Here is a 21,799-nt window from a genome sequence, read left to right as displayed (position 1 = left end):
TTTGTACTCGTATGTCGAATTTTGTGCAGCAACATATGGAAATCACTTTTCAGTGTACCAAAGTAGCTCACAGAAAGGCCAACTACGCATTACTTACTCTTGAGACCATGCTTTCATGATTAGTGTGTTGCGCAGATGCGTGATTTGGAACACTAGCAGCTTGGGAGGCATAGGTACCAGTGTACGTGGTGGGTTGAAACATGGCCTTTGCGTTGACGGTCCGTTGGGCAATCAGTGCTTGTGCTTCCTGCAGCCCAAAAATTTTCCCCCTGCATTTGGCACTGCCATTTGCCAACACTACACAGCAAACACTGTAACAATGGTTCTAGTAATAAAAGTTTGCACTTATGATGGACACGTTTCATGAAAGACACATTGATGCAGTTCTTTTTCGTCAGCTTTTAGCATCCCTGCACCATTTGAAATGTTATTGACTGTTACATTCCATTATTATTATAAGCGTATTAGTCTATGTAATGACATGTATAATTTTTCTGTGAATGCTATGTTTTTTTTTTTTTTGCTTAAATGATTGATCTCGCTACTGTTGCTACTATGATGTGCATATTACCTTATTTCATTTTGTACAGGAGGTCCCGATACAGTCTCTTGACTATGGGACCTCCTCCTGTATACTAAACGCTTGTAACTTCGCTCAACTTTTTAATAATAAATTCTGATTCTGATTCTGATTCTGATTCATGTTTTGTGTGAAAACCGCAGTAGTCCAAAGTTCGACGAAATGTCGGCCGGCAAGGAGGATACATACTAAAGCAGGTGTAAACAGACACTGGCCCAAATAAAAAAATCTACTTTGACGACTATCTGTCCACTCCTGCTTCAGATTCAATTTTGACCACTTGGGTTTCTTTAATGTGCTCACAGGTGTTTTTTAGGGGTGTGCAAATATTCGAGCTTTCGAATATTTTCTAACAGTGTTTGCTATTTGATTCGATTCTCATCGGAATTCGACTATTCGAAGTATTCGAACTTCCAGAAGATATACAGTCAACGTGCGATTTTTTGGACTTCCTAGGGACCGCGAAGTCGTCCGAAAAAACAAACTCATGCTTTTCCATTCCGCTCAAGCGGTCAAATCACCACAGCCACATCCAAAATAGCTTTAATGCCTCCCAGTACACTTATCAGGCATTTTGGTGCATGCCCATGCTCTCGTGAATACATTCAGTACCTGTTGCAAACCCCTCTTAATACGTGTGCCGCTGATATCAGCAAACCACGGAATAGATTACGGCTCCCTTGCACGGAGTATTTGGAAACGATGACGTGGAACACAAAGACTGTGGCGGAAGAGCGGACGACTCGTCCAGCTTTCACCGATGCGTGTGCGCACGTAAATGATCATCGCTGAATCTCCGTCGACATGCAGCACTTGCTGCCGCATGAAGCCGATCGTTCCTAGATGTGTACAGCACATCGCCAACTAAGCTGACATCGTCACTGCCGGGGCGCTTGCTGTACCGTACACACGCATTTGTCATGCAAGTGTTCAAGATGCCCACTCCGTTCCTCACTGCACACGGGCACGGCGATGGCGAGCTGCTTACGCTTGTGAAGGCAATGCGTCTGTGCGGCGCACTTAGCGGTCTCACACAAAGAGGCAGCATTCTGAACGGCGGCGCAGCCACATTCACTACCATAGGTCGGCAACAATATTGGAACTCACTCAGACTCACTCAAGAAATATATTTTGCTCTGAGAGCACACTCGCACTCAGACTCATTAAACTTTTACTCAATCAGACTCACTCGAACTCAGACTCGCTATACTGTTTCTCAACCGGACTCACTCGGGCTCAAGCTCACCAACATATTGCTCAGCCTCTCACTCAGACTCAAGGCTTGACCTGAGTGTGAGTGAGCCTGAGTGAGTCAACTCATGAGTCCACTGGCGTAAAATGAGCTTTTCTGATCATAGTGTTAATGCTCTTTAACACCAATAGCTCACATAATCGGTGCGCCTTTTGATCTCGTACCTTCAAATACAAGTTATCAGTGGTTGCAATCCAGTAAGGTCGTTTTTATGAAATATGAGACCCACACGAGATATTTCTATCAAGAACGTCCCGTGAAAGAGTTTGCTGCGGCAGAAGTCATGGCACCCCCCCCCCCCAACTCGCGCCCCTTATCAATAAACATTGTGGTGGAGCATGAACGCTAGTGTGTTGAGGCATGTGTGAATAGATTTGAGTACACGTAAGCCGATATAAGGCTGACAGCAGGCCCGTAGCCAGGAATTTTTTTCAGGGGGGGGGGGGGGGGGGGCACTTGCTGAAAGGCTTGAGTATTTGCAAAAAACGCCTATTTTCATTGTTTATTTTCGGTAAAACACCATGTATCATAAAAAATTCAGGGGGGGGGGGGGCTGGCTACGGGCTTGGCTGACAGTAATGCCAATAGGTGAGTACATAGGGCCATTGGTAGGCAATAAAAGGTGGAGCTCACACAGACTCAGACTCGCCAATGTTTTCCTCAACCGGACTCACTCGGGCTCCGACTCTCTAAAATTTTCCTCAACCGGACTCAAACTCACCAACATATTGCTCAGCCGGACTCACTCAGACTCATGGCTTGATCTGAGTCCGAGTGAGTCTGAATGAGTTGACCCATGCCTCAGTTTGCAGACCTATGTTCACTACTGAACAGTTAGCTGAAGATGCTTATCAAAAGAGTTGTCAGCGATTAAGCTGTACAGGTGCGTTTGCCGCCTGCCGCCATCACGCAATTTTGGTGAAGTAGGTGTTTTTACCAAAAATAAATAATGAAAATAGGTGTTTTTCTCATATAGTCAGTTTTCAGCAAATGCCCCCCCCCCCCCCCTCGAAAAAAATTCCTGGCTACAGGCCTGCCAACCACACTGCACCATGACAGTGCCCAGTCAGATTTTCAATATGCTTTACCCCATCACACACTGACATTTTGGCAAAGCTGCCTTTCGGACTCTGCTACGGCTGCAAACGGATCGACTCACGAAAGCGCTGGATCGAACCTATGGGGTGATGTACGCGGCAGAGCTGGAGGCTTTAATTAATGTAGATTTAGACCTGAAATTTGGGCAGAAAGTCCGAAAAATCGAACACCAAAACTTTTCAGTGCCCAAAATTTCAGATGTTCTTACACACTGACGTCTATGGGGCAGATTTGGAACTCCGGAATCGAAGCGAGAGTGCCCTTGTCCACCACATCAGTTGGGCGTCCATAGAAGTGAAAGGAAGAGGAGAGGTTGAGGAAATAGCATCTTTTCCTTTCATGCGCAAAGTGTTGTGACACCACATTGGTTGCACCAAATCATGTAAATAAATACAATTCGTCCTCTGCATTGCCTCATCCTTTATAAGACAACTAGGGAACACCACCGCTCCAGCGTTTTATCAACCTAGCCAAAAGAAATGCTTTCATATTGCTACCTCATAAGGGTATGCTTAGGGATCCTCTACAACTTTTTTTCTGTAATTGCGCTTCAATGTATAAGAAAAGTATTCGAGAAATGTTCGAAAAATATTTGATTCAATTCGCACTAAAACTTTAATATTCAAATTCACTTCGCACCCAAAATTTTGCTATTTGCACAGCTCTGATGTTTTTATATACAGTTAAAACTCGATCTAACGAAACCAGATTTTACGCAGTTCCCGATCTAACGAAGAAACTATCATTCCCCAGCAGATACCCATAAGGTTTGATGTTGTCATCAACCAGAATTAACAAATCTAACTTGGCATCAAACCCGATTTAACGAAGTTTTTTCTGAAATAGGCGAGTAAAAAGGCGGTGATTTCTCTCCAATTTTCACACAGACAGGTTTTTTTTCAAGTGTGCGCTCCAACACTATCATGCTAGAACTTCTAGCTGCACTAGTCCCGACCCTAGTATTATTTTTGCCCATGCACGGAACAACGGACTCAGCAGTCGGTAGCACTCTTACCAGGATAGGGGCGGCGGTGGTTTATTGTCTCTGTATATGCTTCCATGGGAACACTACTGTGGTTGCTTTTGTTATTTCATGGTTTAAGCAAGAGATTTGTTCGTCTCCTCCCAACTTTATTGCTCGCACAATTACTGCCTTCACTCTCTCCCCCTTTGCATATTGGCAGCTTGTCACAGCTTCACGTGAGCGTCTACCTGGCCTTGGGAAAAGTCCGGGCCCCCGCCGCGGACCTTTCGCATGCTCAGGTGTGGGTTAGCGGCAAATAAGACACAACGTTAGCTTTTGGGTGTCGCTATACATTACAATTGTAGATTTCGAAGGATCAAAAAATCCTTTTCTTGATTTTACGAACTTTCTGATTTAGCAAAATAATTCAAGCGTCCCTACCACTTCGTTAAATCGGGTTTCAACTGTATTGCCACCATCGAAACTTGGTTGCCGTGGCTGGGAGTCAAAGCCACACGCTCGTGCTTAGCGGCACACATTAGCCGTTAAAGGGACACTAAAGAGAAACAATGAATTGGTTTAGATTGATAAAGTGTGCTCGGAGAACTCTTGTGTAGTTTATTTCACCACCATAGGTTTATTATTAGAGGAGAATACCAAGTTCAAAGTTTCATTTTTAAATTTTGCGCCGAACTATGTTATTCGTGACGTAAAAGATTTCCAAGAGCATTTAACGTATTTTGGCGCCACTGGCTCGACGAAATTTTCACAAACTCGTTATTTCAAGTCTCTGGCCCCCTCAGAGGATAATGTACTTCGATTTAACCGATTAGGAACTACGTAGGCCCAAGCAGGCGCCGTCAAAAATATGTGATGTCACGGCAAATGGTGCGGGAATTCCAAGGTGGCGTCGCCACCTGTATTTTGTTTTTGCGCGTTTCCTTGCTCTTCTCGCAGCAAGCGTGGTGTTTTTGGTATCGTGGAAGACTACTCTACTAATGCGAGAAAAATCCGTTTTGCTCTTTAGTGTCCCTTTAAGCTACTACAACTGGTAATCTCGAAATAATTGATGTCTCGAAAGCGGCAATTCAAACCATCGATAGTGTGCTATCAACGTCGGTAGCCTGCTGTCAATGGTTTGAATTGATATTTTCGAAACATTCTCTGCTGTTCACGGACACACTGCACTATCAGTCGTGATGGAGAAGAACTGTAGTTTCCTTCTTGATGCAGTTTGTTTTTTTCCTGTGCAGCCATAATTTTTCAATGCACTCCGAAGTTGCGTGATCGTCTAAGTGAAAAGCTAACATGGCTGCCGCCAGATGCGGCGCGCGTCGAAAGATTGCAGATATCAGCATTACGGTGTGTTTGCAGCTGATTTGATCGATTTAACGAAAACAACTCAGAGTAGTATATGCTGGCATCATGGGAGCCCTCATCAAAAAGGTGCATAGAAACACGGGCGCGTCTACACGTTTTGCGAATGTCTCATTTTCTTGGTACTCCAGGCGCTCTATAGGCGCAAATCGGAAAATCATGTCAACTCAGCCTTTTTTCCCAGCGAAGCTGACGTGGGCATAGAAATTCTAGCTTTCGACGCTGTTTTGGAGCAGTTCGGAGCAATTTTTGCAATTTTCATGCTTTTGGAGCAGCTTGGCACAGGAAAACGGAATTGTATCAAAAATGTGCAATATGCGCAGCTGTCTCACCCTGAGACATGGTGCCTATTAGACCGCAGTACATTTTGTACATCTCATAATTTCTGCTATATCTTTTTCTTAGTAGACAGAAGCGTGTCTTTACAAACTTTGTTAAATTTTGTCCTGCAATCTTGAATCTGGCAATTTATAACGCTTGCATAACACATATCTCATTAATGAAACTTGTATGCGTCAAAAGTTCATTCATTCTGCTTTTCGTTTATGTATTACATAAAATGTTGGGTGCAGTAGTTCCTTCAGCAAAAAAAGTCTAGTGCAACCTACAAAAAACAACCATTTTCCTCGCGGTACGGAAAGAGTTAAAGTAGCAAAAGAAAGAATACCTCATTCCGTTGATTTCTCAAGCTCTGTGACCGGCGTTTTCGTTCTTCTTCATCTTGCATGTCCTCTTGCAGCTGCTGCTCCTGCTCAAAGAAAATGCAAAGCATTGAAGTAAGTGCTATAAATTTTGTAAACCAGAAAAGTAAGCCGAACTGATGGCTTGTACACCAGAAAATAGAGACAGAAAATTCTTAATAAAATCATAGGGAACACACCTCCACTTGCTAGGAAAACATAAGCATTTAATGCATGGACATGGGACATCAGCTCTGAAGAAGCATACAAGTGGCACTCATAGTGCTTGACAAAGTGAAGGCTTCAACTACCACCCGAGGGTGGGACAACACAGAGGAACCTGAGAGAATTTCTGAACCACATGATAACAGTATCGCTTTTGAGTACCACATTTTCAAGTACTCAAGACTGTTGAGCATAAACCAGCCCAACACGATGTTTATGAGGCACACCCCACAAGAAAGTCAGGCATCAGGTTTTTAAAGGCAAAATAGCCATCCATCCAATTGTAGCATGAGACTACAACTTACACTCATACAGGTTGATCGGGAAGAAAGCTTTGTACCCGAAGAAAAATTTGCCCAGGTCTGGGGATCAAACCTAGGACCAGCACCTTTCCAGGCAGGCCCCTTTGTGAGTTTTTTCGTCAAAAAGCTTCCTCCACCTTCTGGGTTGCTGCAGAACTGATTTGCTATATTTTATGCCCTTTGCTTCAAGTTGACAATAAATTCAGCCTTGTGATGTAATCTGCTGGCCTTCTTGTTTGCTCAGACGAAAAAGCAAACACCACAGAAAGGCATTAGTCCTGTGTTCAATCCCTGGACAAAGGCAAATATTTTTTTTCAATTGAGAAGCTCTCTTTCTGAGAAACCTTAAAGGGACACTAAGGCAAATATCAAGTCGACGTTGATTGTTGAAATAACGGTCCAGAAACCTCGTAGTGCTACTTTTGTACCAAGGAAGTGCTTATTTTGAAATAAAATCATGTTTTAGTAGTCCGCATCGCATTAGCGCACTTCAAATCACCCGCCTGAAAGCGGTGTTTCTCACGTCACTGCTGCCGTGCCCAACGTTGCCCACCTTTACTGCGCGGTGGCATGCACTGGCGGCGTGTGCCATTCGGCCATCCGGCAACGTCACATGCATGCGGCATTTTGGCGAAATTTCTGTCAGAGCGACTTCCACGAGCGCGCAAAACACACGCGGCAGTACGAGATACCGAAACTACCACTGAGACGCGACCACGGGAGCGAAGCAGGGTGCCGGGCGAAGCGCAGTTCGGCGAAAAGAGAACCTTTGAACCACGCGCACCATTCCCCATGGCAACGCCAGAGAAGTTCTTTTTTCCATGAAACAAACAGAAATGAACAAGCAGCATTTTATTACGTCTTGTGACGCACGGAAGGTTCTTTTTTTATTGCTGCTAGCTTGATTACTAGTGATTAATTGTAGGCAGACTCTCTCACGTCATCGGGATCATTTCCAAAATGTCCCGCTCATGGCGCTCATCGTGTGATACACTTAGCTTAATTTCTCGGTAAGTAGGGCACTGCTGTTGATAATATTGCCGTCTTAGACGTTGTCATACATTGAGCTTTCACTCGGACATAAATTATTTGCCTTTAGTGTCCCTTTAAGCCTTTCCTTTGCAGCTTTGTACTACAGTTGGGTGAATGGCTATTTTCCCTGTTAAAAAATGCAAGACCGTGTTTTGTCATGAGCTCCTTGGCAAAACAGCTAATGAGAAAAAATATGTATATTAGACTTTTTACTAATTGACAAGCACTGAAAGAGGCGGAAGAAAACGCTGGTGCATTTTAGTTCATTACTGGCATGCAGCACACTTGCGACTGCACTACCAACGTGTGATGTCAAAATCACACCGAGATCAGGATGGGAGCGACTGCTGTGAGTACTACAGTCAAACCTCATTATGACACAATCCGTGAAATTTACAAAATAGTTTCTTATAGCCAAAATTAGCCAAAATTTGCTATACAGTATTGCACAGAATAATTGCCGAACACTAGCGTGAATCGGTCAGCAGCTAGCTGGGAATTGATGAGACACTTACTTGAGGAAAAGGACCTTTATTGGGGTGAAAAGAACATATGCAATATTGCTTGTTTTTTCATATTGATGGCATGCCACATAATGCCTTTCTTCACACTGTCAAGGCATTCCATGAACGTAAAGGACCTCTGACAGCCAAATTTTTGTTTGTGACTTTTATACTTTAATTTGTAGGTTTGTGCCTGATAATACCAAAATTGAATCGTAAATGCTTTAATGTGGCATAAATATGTAATGTTAACGTCACTAACAGTGACCAATTTCGGAATCACTTCAAAATGCCCACCTAAAATCAGAAGAAACTGAAAGAGCCGAAAATTGGAAACTTTATAGCAAAGTTGGCAGAATTGGCAGGTCTTCACGTTGCTGCATTAATGCTTTCCTGTCTCATGCTATCATGCTCATCAACTTCACAAGTTAAATATCTGAAATCTTTTGAGGCAAACTTGAAGGACATTATAAGAAACATAGGTAATAGGAAAGAGTTCTTGATCTTTTTATAGCCAGGTTACATACATTTAGCGCATTAAACAAACATGAGAACCAATGACTCTCTCCAATAATCAAAGGACAAGTATGAATGCAAGTCAACTCACCCAAAGCTTTTTATTCACTTTGTTGTGCGTGGAGTTCTGAGCGTTCTTCTCTGCCTCTCGCATTTTGTCTATAGAGAGTGATCGTTCCTTGAACCACTCCTCCCTTGCTCGAGCATCCTTCAACTGTGTCAACACAAATAATCAGATACTGTAAATCAACTATTGCTCCTATGCAATATGGCATCCTAAGCGGGATGCTACATTTGTGAATGACACTGGTACCACAGTGAGTGACTTCATTCAATTTATTTCATCTAGAAAACAACTGCGATAACTTAATCAACATTAAACTTCAGAACATACTCACACCCACATATCTCAACTGCGCTCCATCCACGAAACATGCAATCACTATCATCATTCCATTTTGATTAATTCTAAAACATTCACTTCATCGTGAATCACCCATTCACAGAAGTGCCACAGTTTAATACAAAAATATACTTGGTTGCAATTTTTTCCGAAAGCAAGCTGTGAATGGACACTTATCTTACATAATGCAGGTGTTGTTGCCAACCCTTCACGTTATAAACCAATTTATGATGTGAAGCTAATTTATTACATTTTATTACTTGCATTCGTGGGTTTACACTATGCTTTGACTCCTTTCAATTTTTTTTTTCTGGCAATGTTGGCTTGCACACTGCCATGTTATTGCTGGCCCTGGCCACAGGGTACAAAGAATTTTAACAAATGAATATGATATGAAAATAAACTGTTCTTAAATTCTGCCATTTCTTTTTCCTATCTTGCTTCAGACACAAACTATTATTATTAAGCACATCTATTATTAAGCACAGAAACAAACGAGATGCAACATTTCTTCTTAAAGACCAACTACAACAAAATTTTACACCACATAAAAAGCCTAGTTTCAGATCATGTGTATATAGAGAGAAGCCTGTGAGCAAAAGTTGACATCAGAAATAGGAGTAGAAGCATTCATGAAAAGCTTACAAAAATAGTCATTTTTTAATGGCAAAACTGGAAAAAAAAAAGAAAAAAGCGCAGCCATTGCTACACACCAGATACGACGCATAACATGGGCATGACCTGGAAGGTGCAGATCCTATGAGATAAGGGGGAGGTAAAATGTATTGGAGGCGAGTGCCTGGACCTACTACATGATAGCAACAAGCCCCAGACGCACATGTTGTGAGCTCTGGTGTTGCTTGAAGGCTGCTAACAAGAAAACTATACCCAGTGGTGGTCCTACCAGTCTAGGATTTGGAGCAATTTTTGGAGCACGATAAAGACTGTTTTGAAGCAGATGTGGATCGCTAGCAGCAATGCATTTTTTCCAATGCATTTTTTCTGCCTTCTCCAAACCTCACCACACATACCCATGAAAGACAGGTAAAAAACACAAAAGAATGAATGTTTCATTATTACATGACAACTGTGTTCAACCACCACCCTGTGTGAACAGCACATACAGTAGACTCTCGTTAAACGGAACCTGAAGGGACCAAGAAAACGTGTTCCATTTAACAGGAGTTCCGTTTACTGAGAGGAACAGGGGTGCAGAATACAAGTATGAAACCAATTATATTAGATGCAGTTGTTCCGTTTAAGCAGCAGTTCCGTTTAACAGATTTCCGTTTACTGAGAGTCTACTGTACCATGGAAAGAAGTATTAATGACCAGTAGTTAGTAAATTTCACAAAGAATAAGCCTGGGAAATTAGCATTAAAAAAAGACCTACTCCCATTCATTGTGTACACATCCATGAAGAGTACAACAAACAGTAAACACTGTATAAATGCAAGTAAATAAGTGACCATACTGCCAAGCATAGGTCGGCAAACTCACTCATGAGTCGACTCACTCAACTCAGATCAGCCCGTGAGTCTGAGCGAGTCCGGATGAGTAATATTTTGGTGAGTTTGAGTTCGACTGAGTGCAGTTGAGGAAATTTTTAGTAAGTCTGAGTCCGAGTGAGTTTGGTCAAGGAAAATATTGGTGAGTCTGTGTCCGAGTGAGCTCTAAGCGCCAATTACAGTGGAACCTCACTGACACGTTCCTGTTTCGTAGAATTTCTTGGTTCCAACGTTCACAATATCCTTATCAAGCAAAACTGTGCTATGTTTCAGTGAATTCAGTTTGGACATTTTCCCAGGTAGTACGTTTCTTCGAGTTTTTTTTTCCTCAAAAACCTATGAAGGAGGTTCTGCTGTATAATTCTTGAGTGAATCTGAGTAAGCTCCACCTTTTACTGCAGACCTATGGTCCTATCTACTCATCTTCAGCACTACTGTCAGCCTTATATCGACCTACGTTTATACTCAAGTCTATTCACACATATCTCAATGTACTCGCGTTCATGCGCCACCTCAATATTTTTTTATCACAGACGTGAATTGGGAGGAGTGCCATGACCTCCTCCTGCAAATTCTTTCACGGGAAGTTCTTGATAAAAAAAATCTCGCGCGAGTCGGGTAGTTCATAAAAATGTCCTTACTGGATTGTAACCACTGATAACTTATATTTGAAGGTATCAGATCAACAGGCGTATAGTAGAGCACAGATTGTGTTACGATATTGGCATTAAAGAGCATTGACACCAAGATAAAAAAAAAGCTAGTTTTAAGCTCACGGACTCATGAGTTGACTCGCTCAGGTTCACTCAGACTCTAGTCAAGCCATGAGTCTGAGTGAGTCCGCCTGAGTAACATGTTGGTGAGTTTGAGTCTGAGTGAGTCCGGTTGAGAAAAATGTTGGTGAGTCTGAGTCAGAGTGAGCCCTCCAAGCAGAATATATTTGTTGAGCGAGTCTGAGTAAGCTCAAACTTTTTTGCCGACATATGCTGCCAAGGAACACAGTTGACTTCAATGCTTCAAAAGACATAAGAGTCAAATTTATGCAATGTTGAAGCACTGCTTTTTCTTTAGTGTGTGTGTGCTACTACTTGCCTCCCGCTCTTTCACTTCCTCCGCCAGACGATTTCGGGCTGCCTCAGCCTTAAGCTTTTCCTCCTCAATGCGTTTTTTCTCTTCTTCCTAGAAAAAACAGAGGTCGATAGGGTCAACAGCAAATTCCACACCAAACTAAAGCCCTCTTGAACCACACTTTATTTTCAGTTGCTCAGAGTCGAATCAAAGTTCCGTAAACAACAGGCACAGACTCCCTCCCATGACATTGACTGCAAACAACACTCACACACCCTCGACTCCTACATTCTTTTAGAGCATCCCATGCAATCTTGAAAACTGTTTCCCTTTTCTGCAAACTCCAGTGCTCTCAAAAGAATGGCTGAAAATTTCTTAAGTATATGCAATACACTCTCAATCTTAACACACCTGTCTATTTATCTGTCAAGTAAGATATCAAACCTACATTTTATTTATTGTTATTATTCACCATAGTCCAACAGGATCCTTAACTCCATAAACACTTGCCACTTCATCCAGGTAAACACCAAACATATTCCATGATGCTATTGTCTGGCTTATTGTAGACATTTTCCAATGCAGAAGCCTGATTTAACAATGCAAATATTACCTCCTAGTTTGCATAAAGTAGCAAGCTGAGTATAATTTAAATCAAATTCGAACCCGAGTGGGACAATAGAGAGTCTTAGCTAGTTACAGAAATACGGTACGCAAATACGCTACCATATGATGGTGCCGCTCCTCCTTTCCAGGTCGTCGACCTTTTGCCGGTGAAGGCACCCCAACACCACAAAAGCTTTTTCAAAAATTACTGTGGGGTTGTCACGGCTTATTGTTGCCTGTCAGCCCACGCATTGTTAACGAGACACCTGCCGTATGGGGTACGCATTGTCAGCGGCAAATGCACAACCAGCGGGAAAGGAGGAAGGTTACCGTATTTGCGTAACTTGCTAAAACTCTCTAATGTATGAACGAATCCAGTTGACTTATTTCCCTAACTTGTGACTGCTGCTCACAGAAAAATAACAAAGCAGGCCTTTCAGTCCACAGCATGCGGAGGAATGTGCTTCAACCTGCTGGTGTTAATCAGTGTGCCCAACGAGCTGCATTCAATCCCAGTGCATAAGGTCAAATCCCATACACTGCTCCTGTCGTAGTGCTGTTCTGCCCTTGTGTAAAGCTTCATATGTGGCCAAACAGAACAAATACAGCACATTCTTCTGACCTTTATGTCAATCCCTTTTGTCAATTTTCCACAAAACCACACCACATTATTGGAACATGTTGGTTTCTATGCATTAATTAAATAAGCAAGTTATAAAAACTTAGTGTAGTAATAAATCAGCAACTCGTTTGCTCTTCATGAGTGAAACTTGGATTCAATGTGTCAGAATCACTATTAATGGTATTTTGTGAAGTTTACTGAGCTTAAATCAGCATTTTCAGGTGGCAAACTTGGCAAAAAAAAATATTGTGCTAGGCATTGTATGGTTCATTATTTGGAAAACCTAGAGCATCCATTCCAACATAGGTAATTGTGGTTTAAAATCCAGTTTCTGCTCAAGCACATTGACTCAGGAGAAATCCCGCGACTCAGCCTCAGTTGCAAAGATATTCACCAGTGTTTTCCTTGGGCACGACAACACAAAACTGTGAGAAGCATCAGGTAATTCATGGCAGACTAATTATCAGAAAACTGCTGCTAGGTGTACAATGCCTACAAAGCGAAACATGCACCGACTGACTTCAGTTTCCCCACTTCAACACGTGACCCTGTTAGATTAAGTACAAGTCAATGAGTAAATATTAGATAATTATTATTATAACACAATGACTAATAGTTGAATATTCCCCAAGAGAAGCAGATAGAAGCGACGAGATTGTGCCTGCATCATAAAAAAGACTAAAGTCTTACATAAAATAAAACTGCTAGAAATATGCCCATCTTGACTGAAAACCCACCAGTTTTGTTTTAAGCTGGCCAGGCATGCGCAACACTCACGAAACAAAATCTAAAGTGTGCTTGCCATTTGTAAATGCACAGAACATTTGATTTACATGTTTCAGAGCTTGTGAGGTCCATTAGTTCTATGAAAAATTTACAAAAACAGAAAAAGAAACACATTAGCAGCAATGTCAATATGCACCTCCAAGAATGTGCATTTATGGAGAAAGCTTCAAAATTGTTTTTGTCACGTTTGAAAAATTTAGGAAAATGGAGGGCAATCCACATCAGCACTCCCCAGCTCAATTGTCGAAAGTGTGGAGCGGCTGCTTACATTGCTGCTTACATCTCAGTGGTGTAAGCAGCAATGTCACCTTGAAGGATAAGGTTATGTGTGCGCTTCTGCACTTGGTTTTGGTTTCAAGCACTCTAAGAAACGGGTATTTGACATGCCACAATTCTAAGGGTAATGGCATTCTTCCAGATCCAAAATCTGGCATGGCATTTACAAAGAGCTCACTTCCATTTCCCAAATGGGATGAGTGCACTGACTTATTAGGTTAGAATTGGATTATAAATATTTCGTAATAAGCTACAAATTACGTGTCATGTTACTACATGGCCGCCACATCTAAGGGCATGTCACCAGCAAAACCATCCACTTATTTCAATATGACTGTTTCTAAATATTGATTGAAGTCTTTGCAGAAACACCCCACAGAGTGTGGTACGTGAACACTCCACAAATAAACGTTTCAATGACATAATGTACAGTACTCACGGATTGAAAAAGGTCAATTTAGGGCTAAGTAACGCACATACTTTCGTTTCCGCCGTCTTCAGTTCGGGTCATATCGGCGCAACGTCAACTCGAATGTGTAGATCAGAGCCAACATTATCTTGAGACACCAGATTCGTCACGACATGACGTGGTTATCTCTAGCAATTCTGCATACCAGTTGTTACACTAAAAAAATTTATGTCGCGCTTGAATCCGTGAGTACTGTACACACTGTACAAAAAGTTTAAAAATTTCTCCCTCATGTATTACTATGTGCTGTAGCTGCTAAACAAAGAATCCAAAATGAGTGAAGCAGTCGACACAGTTGGTCCATGGAAGAAAGAAAACGATGCCAGACCTGTTCCTTCATCCAGAATTTTTCTCTTTCTGTTGTGGAGATCTCCCTAGCTGGTTGTATGCGCTTGTACACACTTCCCTAGTCAAGAAAGAACAAAATGCAGTGACCCATTACAAACGGTAACTTATTGATCAACAAAATTATACATCACAAAGCAACACATCAACTATGAGAAAGGCCATGGTGCAGAGCTCTAGATTAGTTTTGACATACGATTCTTTTAATGTGCACCTAAACTGAACTGCACAGTTCTGCACCCATCAGAATGCAGCCCTGTGGCCGTAAATTAAACCCATAACCTCATGTACAGCAGCAGAATGCTGTTACCTGTGGCCATGGTGGGTAAGCAATCTACTGAAAGTGACAGTTAGTGAGAACTTACAATTGGTCTAGAACTCTCTGTTGGGTCAGTTCGCTCCCTAAGGCTGAAAGAAGACACAGTGCATTTGGATAGCTTGTCCAGTATGAGTGAAGGATCGACATCATCCTCATTCCTTGCTGTGACGGTGATGTGTGCACCCTGTCAGAACGCCATCACATGATGAGTACAACAAAATATGTGAACAATTAATGCACTTACTGTGATTGATAAAGCAGTTTCCCATACATAACATGTACACAGCTAAGCAAACTTTTGGACTTCCTTTAACCGAATTTCAGTTTTTCCGCATCATCCTTCTAAATCTTATTTTTACATTCTGCTTCATATCTGCACTTTAATTCTTTATAATAAAATGCTCATCCTTGATTTCCAGCTGCAATGCAAGCCCACCAGACATATAAAGACACAGTGCTGTGTCTTTATTTGTGTGGTCTCTTTTCCATTTTAGCATCCTATGTACCAGTACCATAATAAAAACTGGCTGTGATATATTGATATAAACTACAAAGAAACAGTATAAAACAAATTTCATCAAAATCAAGCCAGCAGTTTACAGAAAAAAAGTGGGAAATATATGTCCCACTGACTCATGAGAGTGTTTACAAAAAATGGGAAAACATTGTCCCACTGTCTCATGTAGGCACCATCTCGCAATTTCATCAATGGGTATTTGGGATGAAACGGCCGAAGCAAGTGGCACAGAGTATCACTTCTCAAGTTGTTCTGAAGAAAGTTGTGCGGACCTCACTTCCAGCAGTAGAACACCACCTGCACCTGCGCCTCTTGTGAGCCTTCATAGCGCTGTGGTCTGTTCCTGTAAAGCTTACTTCACCGCATGCACCAACCATTTTTCTGTCCATTTGCCTGTGCTTGCTTTGGCTGTCGAAATTTTCGAATACGGCTGTTGTCCCTGAATATGTGCCTACTTTTCATACTTTTCAAGAGGTATATGACATCAAGAAAAATATTTGCACGGACCAATATCCGAAATTACGCTGAGGGAATGAGCGTGGCAATTTCGCAGGGGATTGTGTTTCGATGCATTTATCGGTCAAGTTAGTTTGCAAATATACAAAAACACGCGATGACTGGAAGCTAAACTCACCTCTCTGAAAAACCAGAAAAAGAGGAAATTATCTGGCATTTAGACTGGTAGGTTCTTTCTATCTGACGAAGACGAAAATTCAGAAGCTACCATAAAAAATTTTTAGAAATTCAACGCCATTGTAACACTACTTCCGCCCTTCAAAAGCGTGGTAAAAGGATTTTCCTTGGGATTATGAAGACTTAGGTAAGAAACATATGAGTGACTTATCGTTGCACTAATTGCAACAGGTGTTGTGGGAGAAAATGTCTCCTGCCGACGGAAAAGTGGGACACATGTGCCCCGCTGTCGCACAAAGGGTTAAGCAGTTGGTGACAAATCTCACTTCAACTAACCACCTTAATTTTTGTGAGAAAGAAGCTTAAAAAACAGAGGTATGTAAATACACGAGATGTTCCTCGTGTATTTACATATCTCTGTTTTTTTTTTGAGAAACTAATTTGAAACTAGTTTGAAAAACTAATTAATCTACGGCGAGACTGTGGCACAAACCTGCCAAATAAGCTACAACAGTAGCAGAGGGTTCTGGATTTATTTTGACAGCATGTAGGTTTTAATGTGCACATAAATGCAAGTACAGAAGCTCTTTCTGCATTTCATTACAGTGGGAAGGCACCCACTGAGATATGCACTACAAACCTCAATCGCATGCTCAACAAATGAATGCCACTGCTACTAAGCTACTTGTTGTGCACATGTGGTCGCAAAAATGAAAGAATGTACACAAATGGATACATACCCGAAAAAAGTTGCTAATATCCATGAAGTGATTTGCACAGCATCCTTTCTTTACTAATGGTGCTCCTTCACCTTGCTGAAAAAAATGAAAAACGTGTCGTTCAGTAATTAACTGAATGTGTGTGCAAGCAGCATTTCAGGTCGGGATACCCCGTTATTCAATGTGGCTGTTGGCAGTTACAAAAACGTTCCCTTTCTTACGGTATCTGAAATACTATCTACACACCAACACATCACACACTACGCTTTGCTTGTGTTGAACAAATAGAAAAACGGTTACAGAACAAATATAAGCATAGCAGAAGAGACACTGACCTCATAAAACCTGCTAATTATCCGTTCCGACACGTACCCAGTTTATGAGGATGAATTTTGAGATATTGGTGTTGGGATCTTGCACTCTGCAGAATGCATACATTATCTTTCCACAGTTTAATTCTTCAGTCAGCTCCTCCAGGCCTCCAGCTGCAGCAAGTAATGCATAACGTTTGCGTTCATGTCTTTCACAACACAATATGGACAAAACGACGTTTTTCTTGAAGACCACCCACCTCCTTTTCCGACCAAGCAAAGGTCGTAAGTCTGCTTATCATAACCAAACAAGGCCCTGAAAAATGGAGCCAAGGCAGCTTGCTTAGTCCTTAAACGAAACACCAGCGAACACCGCAAGATCCGCAGCGAAAGAAGTTTGTGCAAGAAAACATAAATGTGCACGTAACAAAGACAACGGTACTCGTATCGGCAAGGTAAATGCATATCAGCACTCATATAATGTTCTGATTTTTAGTGGAACTCTTCAGGTCACAAAGAATAACTTGAAAGGAACAGATGGCATTTCCTGCCACGGCAAGCCACTCCAGGAGAAGGCACTAAGAAGCGGCGTTCCGGGTTTCTTTTTTCGACAAGAGCTAACTTAAGCCGAAAAATTACCAGTTGGTCCCATCTTTGTCATCAACTACTTCCTTCCATGCGCAAAGGAGCTCATCCTTGTGTTTCACTAGGTTGACAGCCATGTTTGCAAACAATTAACCGGCGTTTTACTCCTCGCTTTGGTCCTCGGCTTGTGCAGGCGCCCAAGTTCCTTACCCAAGTAGTTCGCCTAAACACCGCGACGTCGCTAGTGGCGCCGCCAAGGAGTGTTAAAAAAAATGCCTTGTGTTTGGTCTTTGACGTAGGTCAACTATAAAGAGTTTTTATCTATACCTAACTGCAGCTACTAATGTGGCCAGAAATTTGCACCAACAGAAGCAAATGTCGCAACGCATTTTCATAACGAAATGCATCGGAGATGGCGCTAACGGCGTGACGTCAATGGTGCTTCCCTACATAACATTAGTTTTGACAACCGAGATCAACTAGGCAGGGCGGAATATCTCGTTGGTGAGTGACAGTTTTTTTCGTTTGTAAAAACTGACGACCGTGTGTCGTGCGCACGGATGTTTTGTGTCCGAAAGAGTCTTCGGTGGCGTAATTAGTACTAGGTCGGAGAACCCCGCGCAATGAATGGCAGGTTGCGTGCTCATCCCTTTGTTGCCACTCAGCTGATGAGAAGTGTGCTTGTGGAAGAAGTGTCCATATGGAGTACTGTGAGAACGAGTGTATGGTTTACTTTTGCGCTTAGTAGTTCCTTGACGCATATGTGGTACGTTTTGGAAGTGACGAGTTTACGTAGAGCTACACTGTTTAGTGCAGCCCAGCCGCGCGGATCGCTTTCTATAGTTGCATTCGTGCGCTTGTATTTCCAAAACACTTACTTTGTGCGGTTTGAAATGATGAAGATATCACATTCGATCGCTCGTGAAATCGGCCCATGCGCTGCATGGATAGCGTGTTTGTTCTAGGCACGGTAAGCGCGACTTGACGCGCACCTTGCCTCTCACGCAGCGATTTTCCTTCTTTCTCCTCCGTTTAGAGCACTGTAAGATATAATTGGCTTAGCCGACAGTACGAGCAAGATATAAGTGAGCCGCAGCCCTCCGCAATCGTCACGGATAGGAAAAGAGGTAGCTCTCGCTGTGTACGACACGCTGCGGACGCGCGTCGATCAGCTGTTTTAAGCGTGCAACGCAGATTGCCTAGTTGTGCGGGAATGCGCGACTCCTACCGCCTCGGTATTGTGTTGTCGTTACAATAACAATGATAAGCAGGCGTCAGCGAGTCGCTGATATTCTTCATGGTCGCTCTTGCTGACTGTGGCGTTCCACCTTTTATTTATTAGTTCATCACTTGGATCTATCTATCTATCTATCTATCTATCTATCTATCTATCTATCTATCTATCTATCTATCTATCTATCTATCTATCTATCTATCTATCTATCTATCTATCTATCTATCTATCTATCTATCTATCTATCTATCTATCTATCTATCTGTCTGTCTGTTTCTTTCTTTCTTTCTTTCTTTCTTTCTTTCTTTCTTTCTTTCTTTCTTTCTTTCTTTCTTTCTTTCTTTCTTTCTTTCTTTCTTTCTTTCTTTTGCCTTGTAATAGGATTGCGTTATTCTGCTTAAATTAAGTTTTATTGAGCCAGTCATGTTGTTCGCGCCTTGGCCTCTATTTTATGCGTTGTAAATACAGCGCAACTAGCCACAGGCGCACACGTATCGCGCGCAGTTGAATTCGCCTGTTGGGCGGAGTGGCGTAGTGCGTGAATCGCGTGTTTGCTTTTGTTACGTGCAGACGCCACAGCTGACGCTGTGTTTTGCCGCGAAGCGCGCGTGCGCGGAATTGAAGCGGCTCTGAACGTATCTACTCAATCGTAAAAAAAAAAGTAAAAGGAAAAATAAACTGACAGCTTGCCAGGGGTGGCCATCCTAACTGCGTATATTCAGCTGAATTTACGAGTCCCTTATTCATCTCGGCATGCATGACGGTTAGTGTTTTAGGAAGAGATCGCGAGCGTTCCTGTCTGTCAGTCGAGGTGTTGCTCGCGCGGCACTCTTTGGCGGCGTGCCAATGCGTGTCGCGGGCAAGTTCGACGCACCTCTTCGCAACGCTGATCACTTGCAACATGCTGTTGTGGCCGCGCTGTACGTTAACATCCAAGCTCACAACAGTTATATATATTTAAATATACATGTTCGTTGAAGGTGGCGTGTAACAGCTGACGCTAACTGCGACGAAGGTGGTGGATGGATGTCCGTATTGCGGAATCGCCAACTTGAGCGCACTCATTCGAGATCCTGTCAAGAACACTCGTGTGCGGGGAGCAGCCCTTTAATCTACTGCGGCGTACTTCGAGTGTCCAGCTGTGGTGGCTTGCGCTCTGTTTCGAACGGTGCGAGTTTGCGTTAAAGTGGGAGCCTTGCTAGTGATTTCGCTACCTCTGTGATTGCGTGGGCAGCGCGCGAGTATGCTCGATGTAGACCTGAAAGGCTTGCTCCCCAGAAAACTTTGCGAACGCTCGCTTGTTTGTTTGATTGGGCGACTGTTAACCTTTGTTTTTCTGGTCGTGTGGGTTTCCGCTTCTGTGTGAGGCGCACTGTGGTGTGTGCACTAAAACAGGGGTTATTTCTGGCTTAACAGCTGTTCTGCGACGGCCGACTCCGAAGCACGGTCGCACTTGTGTTACTTCTCCCGCGTATGGTTTTGCTCTGTAAGGCAGCCGAGTGGCGCCGTGAAGCCACCGTGCAGCCTCTCGAGGTCAGTGGCCTGTCGTTTAGATAACGGCTGCTGTTTTGAGCCGCCCTCGTGGCTCCCTGCGGCCGCGCATTCGGCTATACTTAATTTCGCGCTTAGTGGCTCGACCTGACCCTTGCCACTGAGACGTATTGCTTGATTCTATTTCTTCTGCGACCCCTTTTATGGCGCTACGCTCGAGAACTTTCTTCAGCGGTAGTCGCGGCCGAAACGCACTTGATGAAAGCACTGCAGACCCTCTTCAGAAAACTGATCTCTTTTTTTCTTTTTTGTCGGTAAGTTATAGAGCCAGTGTTTTCAGTCTGTCTCCTGGTTTACAACAGTAGAAATAGGCCGCTGCGCTTTCGTTTTTTCTGTTGTAGCCGTTGTACCAAATCAGGTATCACAATGTTGGTCGTGTGGGTTCATGTATAGTTCACTTGTTTAGCCAGTTTCCATACACTTCATGTGAACTTCATAGTGAAAACTTCATAGTGAACACTTCATAGTATGAACACTTGATAGAACACGTCCTAGAACACTTCATAGAACACTTCATAGTATACACTTCATAGTGAACTATACACTTCATGAAGTGTATAGTGAACTATACACTTCATGTATAGTTCACTTGTTTAGCCAATTTGCAGACTGAGTAGTGTTCTTTCTCCTTGAAAGAAGACAGAAAATTGGTGTCTCCTCTGTATTTCTTTTAACAGTGGAGCTGATTATCATGAACCGGCACGTGCTCTTTTTCGTCCTCTTTTTCGTGTTCTGCTTCGCTCTCAGAACACCTGCGCCGATTTGTCCGACGTGGGATGCATTAACTCTGACGGGCAGGAGAACGACTACAGAGAGAGAAAGAAAGGAAAGAAAGACCGAAAAAGTTAGAAACACATAAAATAGATAGAAAAACGGAGAGCGAGACAGACAGAGAGAGAAAAAAAGAGGAAGCGAGAAAGATAAAGAAACATATAGAAAGAGATGTCAATAAACAGAGACAGAAAAGAGGTAGAAAAAGAGAAAGAAAGAGAGGAAGAAAGAAAAACAACAAAGGCCGCCCAGCCCCGCACTTCCTTCAGGCTTGGCACCACTAGTGCGAAGCTGCCTTAGTTTACACTATGAAACTTCAATTCCTCGAAAGCGCAGCAAAAAAATTTTTGTCCTTCGGTGGTAGGCTTTATGTACGAGTCACCTGCTTCACTTCTTAAACCGCACGCGTATTTTGGACTGCCTGCATTAAAGAGAAAAATTGCTTTTCTTATGGTGCTCCCGAGGAATTGAGGCTTCAAATTGTGGGAGTCTACATCTAAAAAAAAAAAAAAAAAACCACAGGTACCCAAAATTTTCCAGGCAGTTT

The 21,799-nt window shown here is 42.6% G+C and overlaps 1 protein-coding gene across 3 annotated transcripts in view; it reads right to left on the bottom strand.

The window, feature by feature from the left end:
* LOC119379371 (drebrin-like protein) overlaps window positions 1-17,873 on the bottom strand; it is a 44,058-nt gene extending 26,185 nt beyond the window's left edge. Inside the window, exons 1-10 of one of the 3 annotated variants that reach the window (XM_037648683.2) lie at window positions 17,751-17,873; window positions 17,372-17,427; window positions 17,173-17,285; window positions 16,822-16,896; window positions 14,978-15,115; window positions 14,596-14,673; window positions 11,533-11,619; window positions 8,621-8,743; window positions 5,939-6,019; window positions 98-247 (exon numbers count right to left, since the gene is read on the bottom strand). In XM_037648683.2, the coding sequence (XP_037504611.1) occupies window positions 98-247; window positions 5,939-6,019; window positions 8,621-8,743; window positions 11,533-11,619; window positions 14,596-14,673; window positions 14,978-15,115; window positions 16,822-16,896; window positions 17,173-17,285; window positions 17,372-17,427; window positions 17,751-17,833 (984 nt within the window). In that variant the 5' untranslated portion in view covers window positions 17,834-17,873. The remainder of the gene's footprint in view (window positions 1-97; window positions 248-5,938; window positions 6,020-8,620; window positions 8,744-11,532; window positions 11,620-14,595; window positions 14,674-14,977; window positions 15,116-16,821; window positions 16,897-17,172; window positions 17,286-17,371; window positions 17,428-17,750) is intronic. The other 2 variants (XM_037648684.2, XM_049411954.1) reach the window with 2 other exon arrangements.
* Between the last annotated feature and the right edge of the window lie 3,926 nt (window positions 17,874-21,799).

The sequence above is a fragment of the Rhipicephalus sanguineus genome, chromosome 1 (genome assembly GCF_013339695.2).
Source record: "Rhipicephalus sanguineus isolate Rsan-2018 chromosome 1, BIME_Rsan_1.4, whole genome shotgun sequence".
Taxonomy (NCBI): Eukaryota; Metazoa; Arthropoda; class Arachnida; order Ixodida; family Ixodidae; genus Rhipicephalus; species Rhipicephalus sanguineus.
This window is presented reverse-complemented; position numbering and strand designations above follow the sequence as displayed.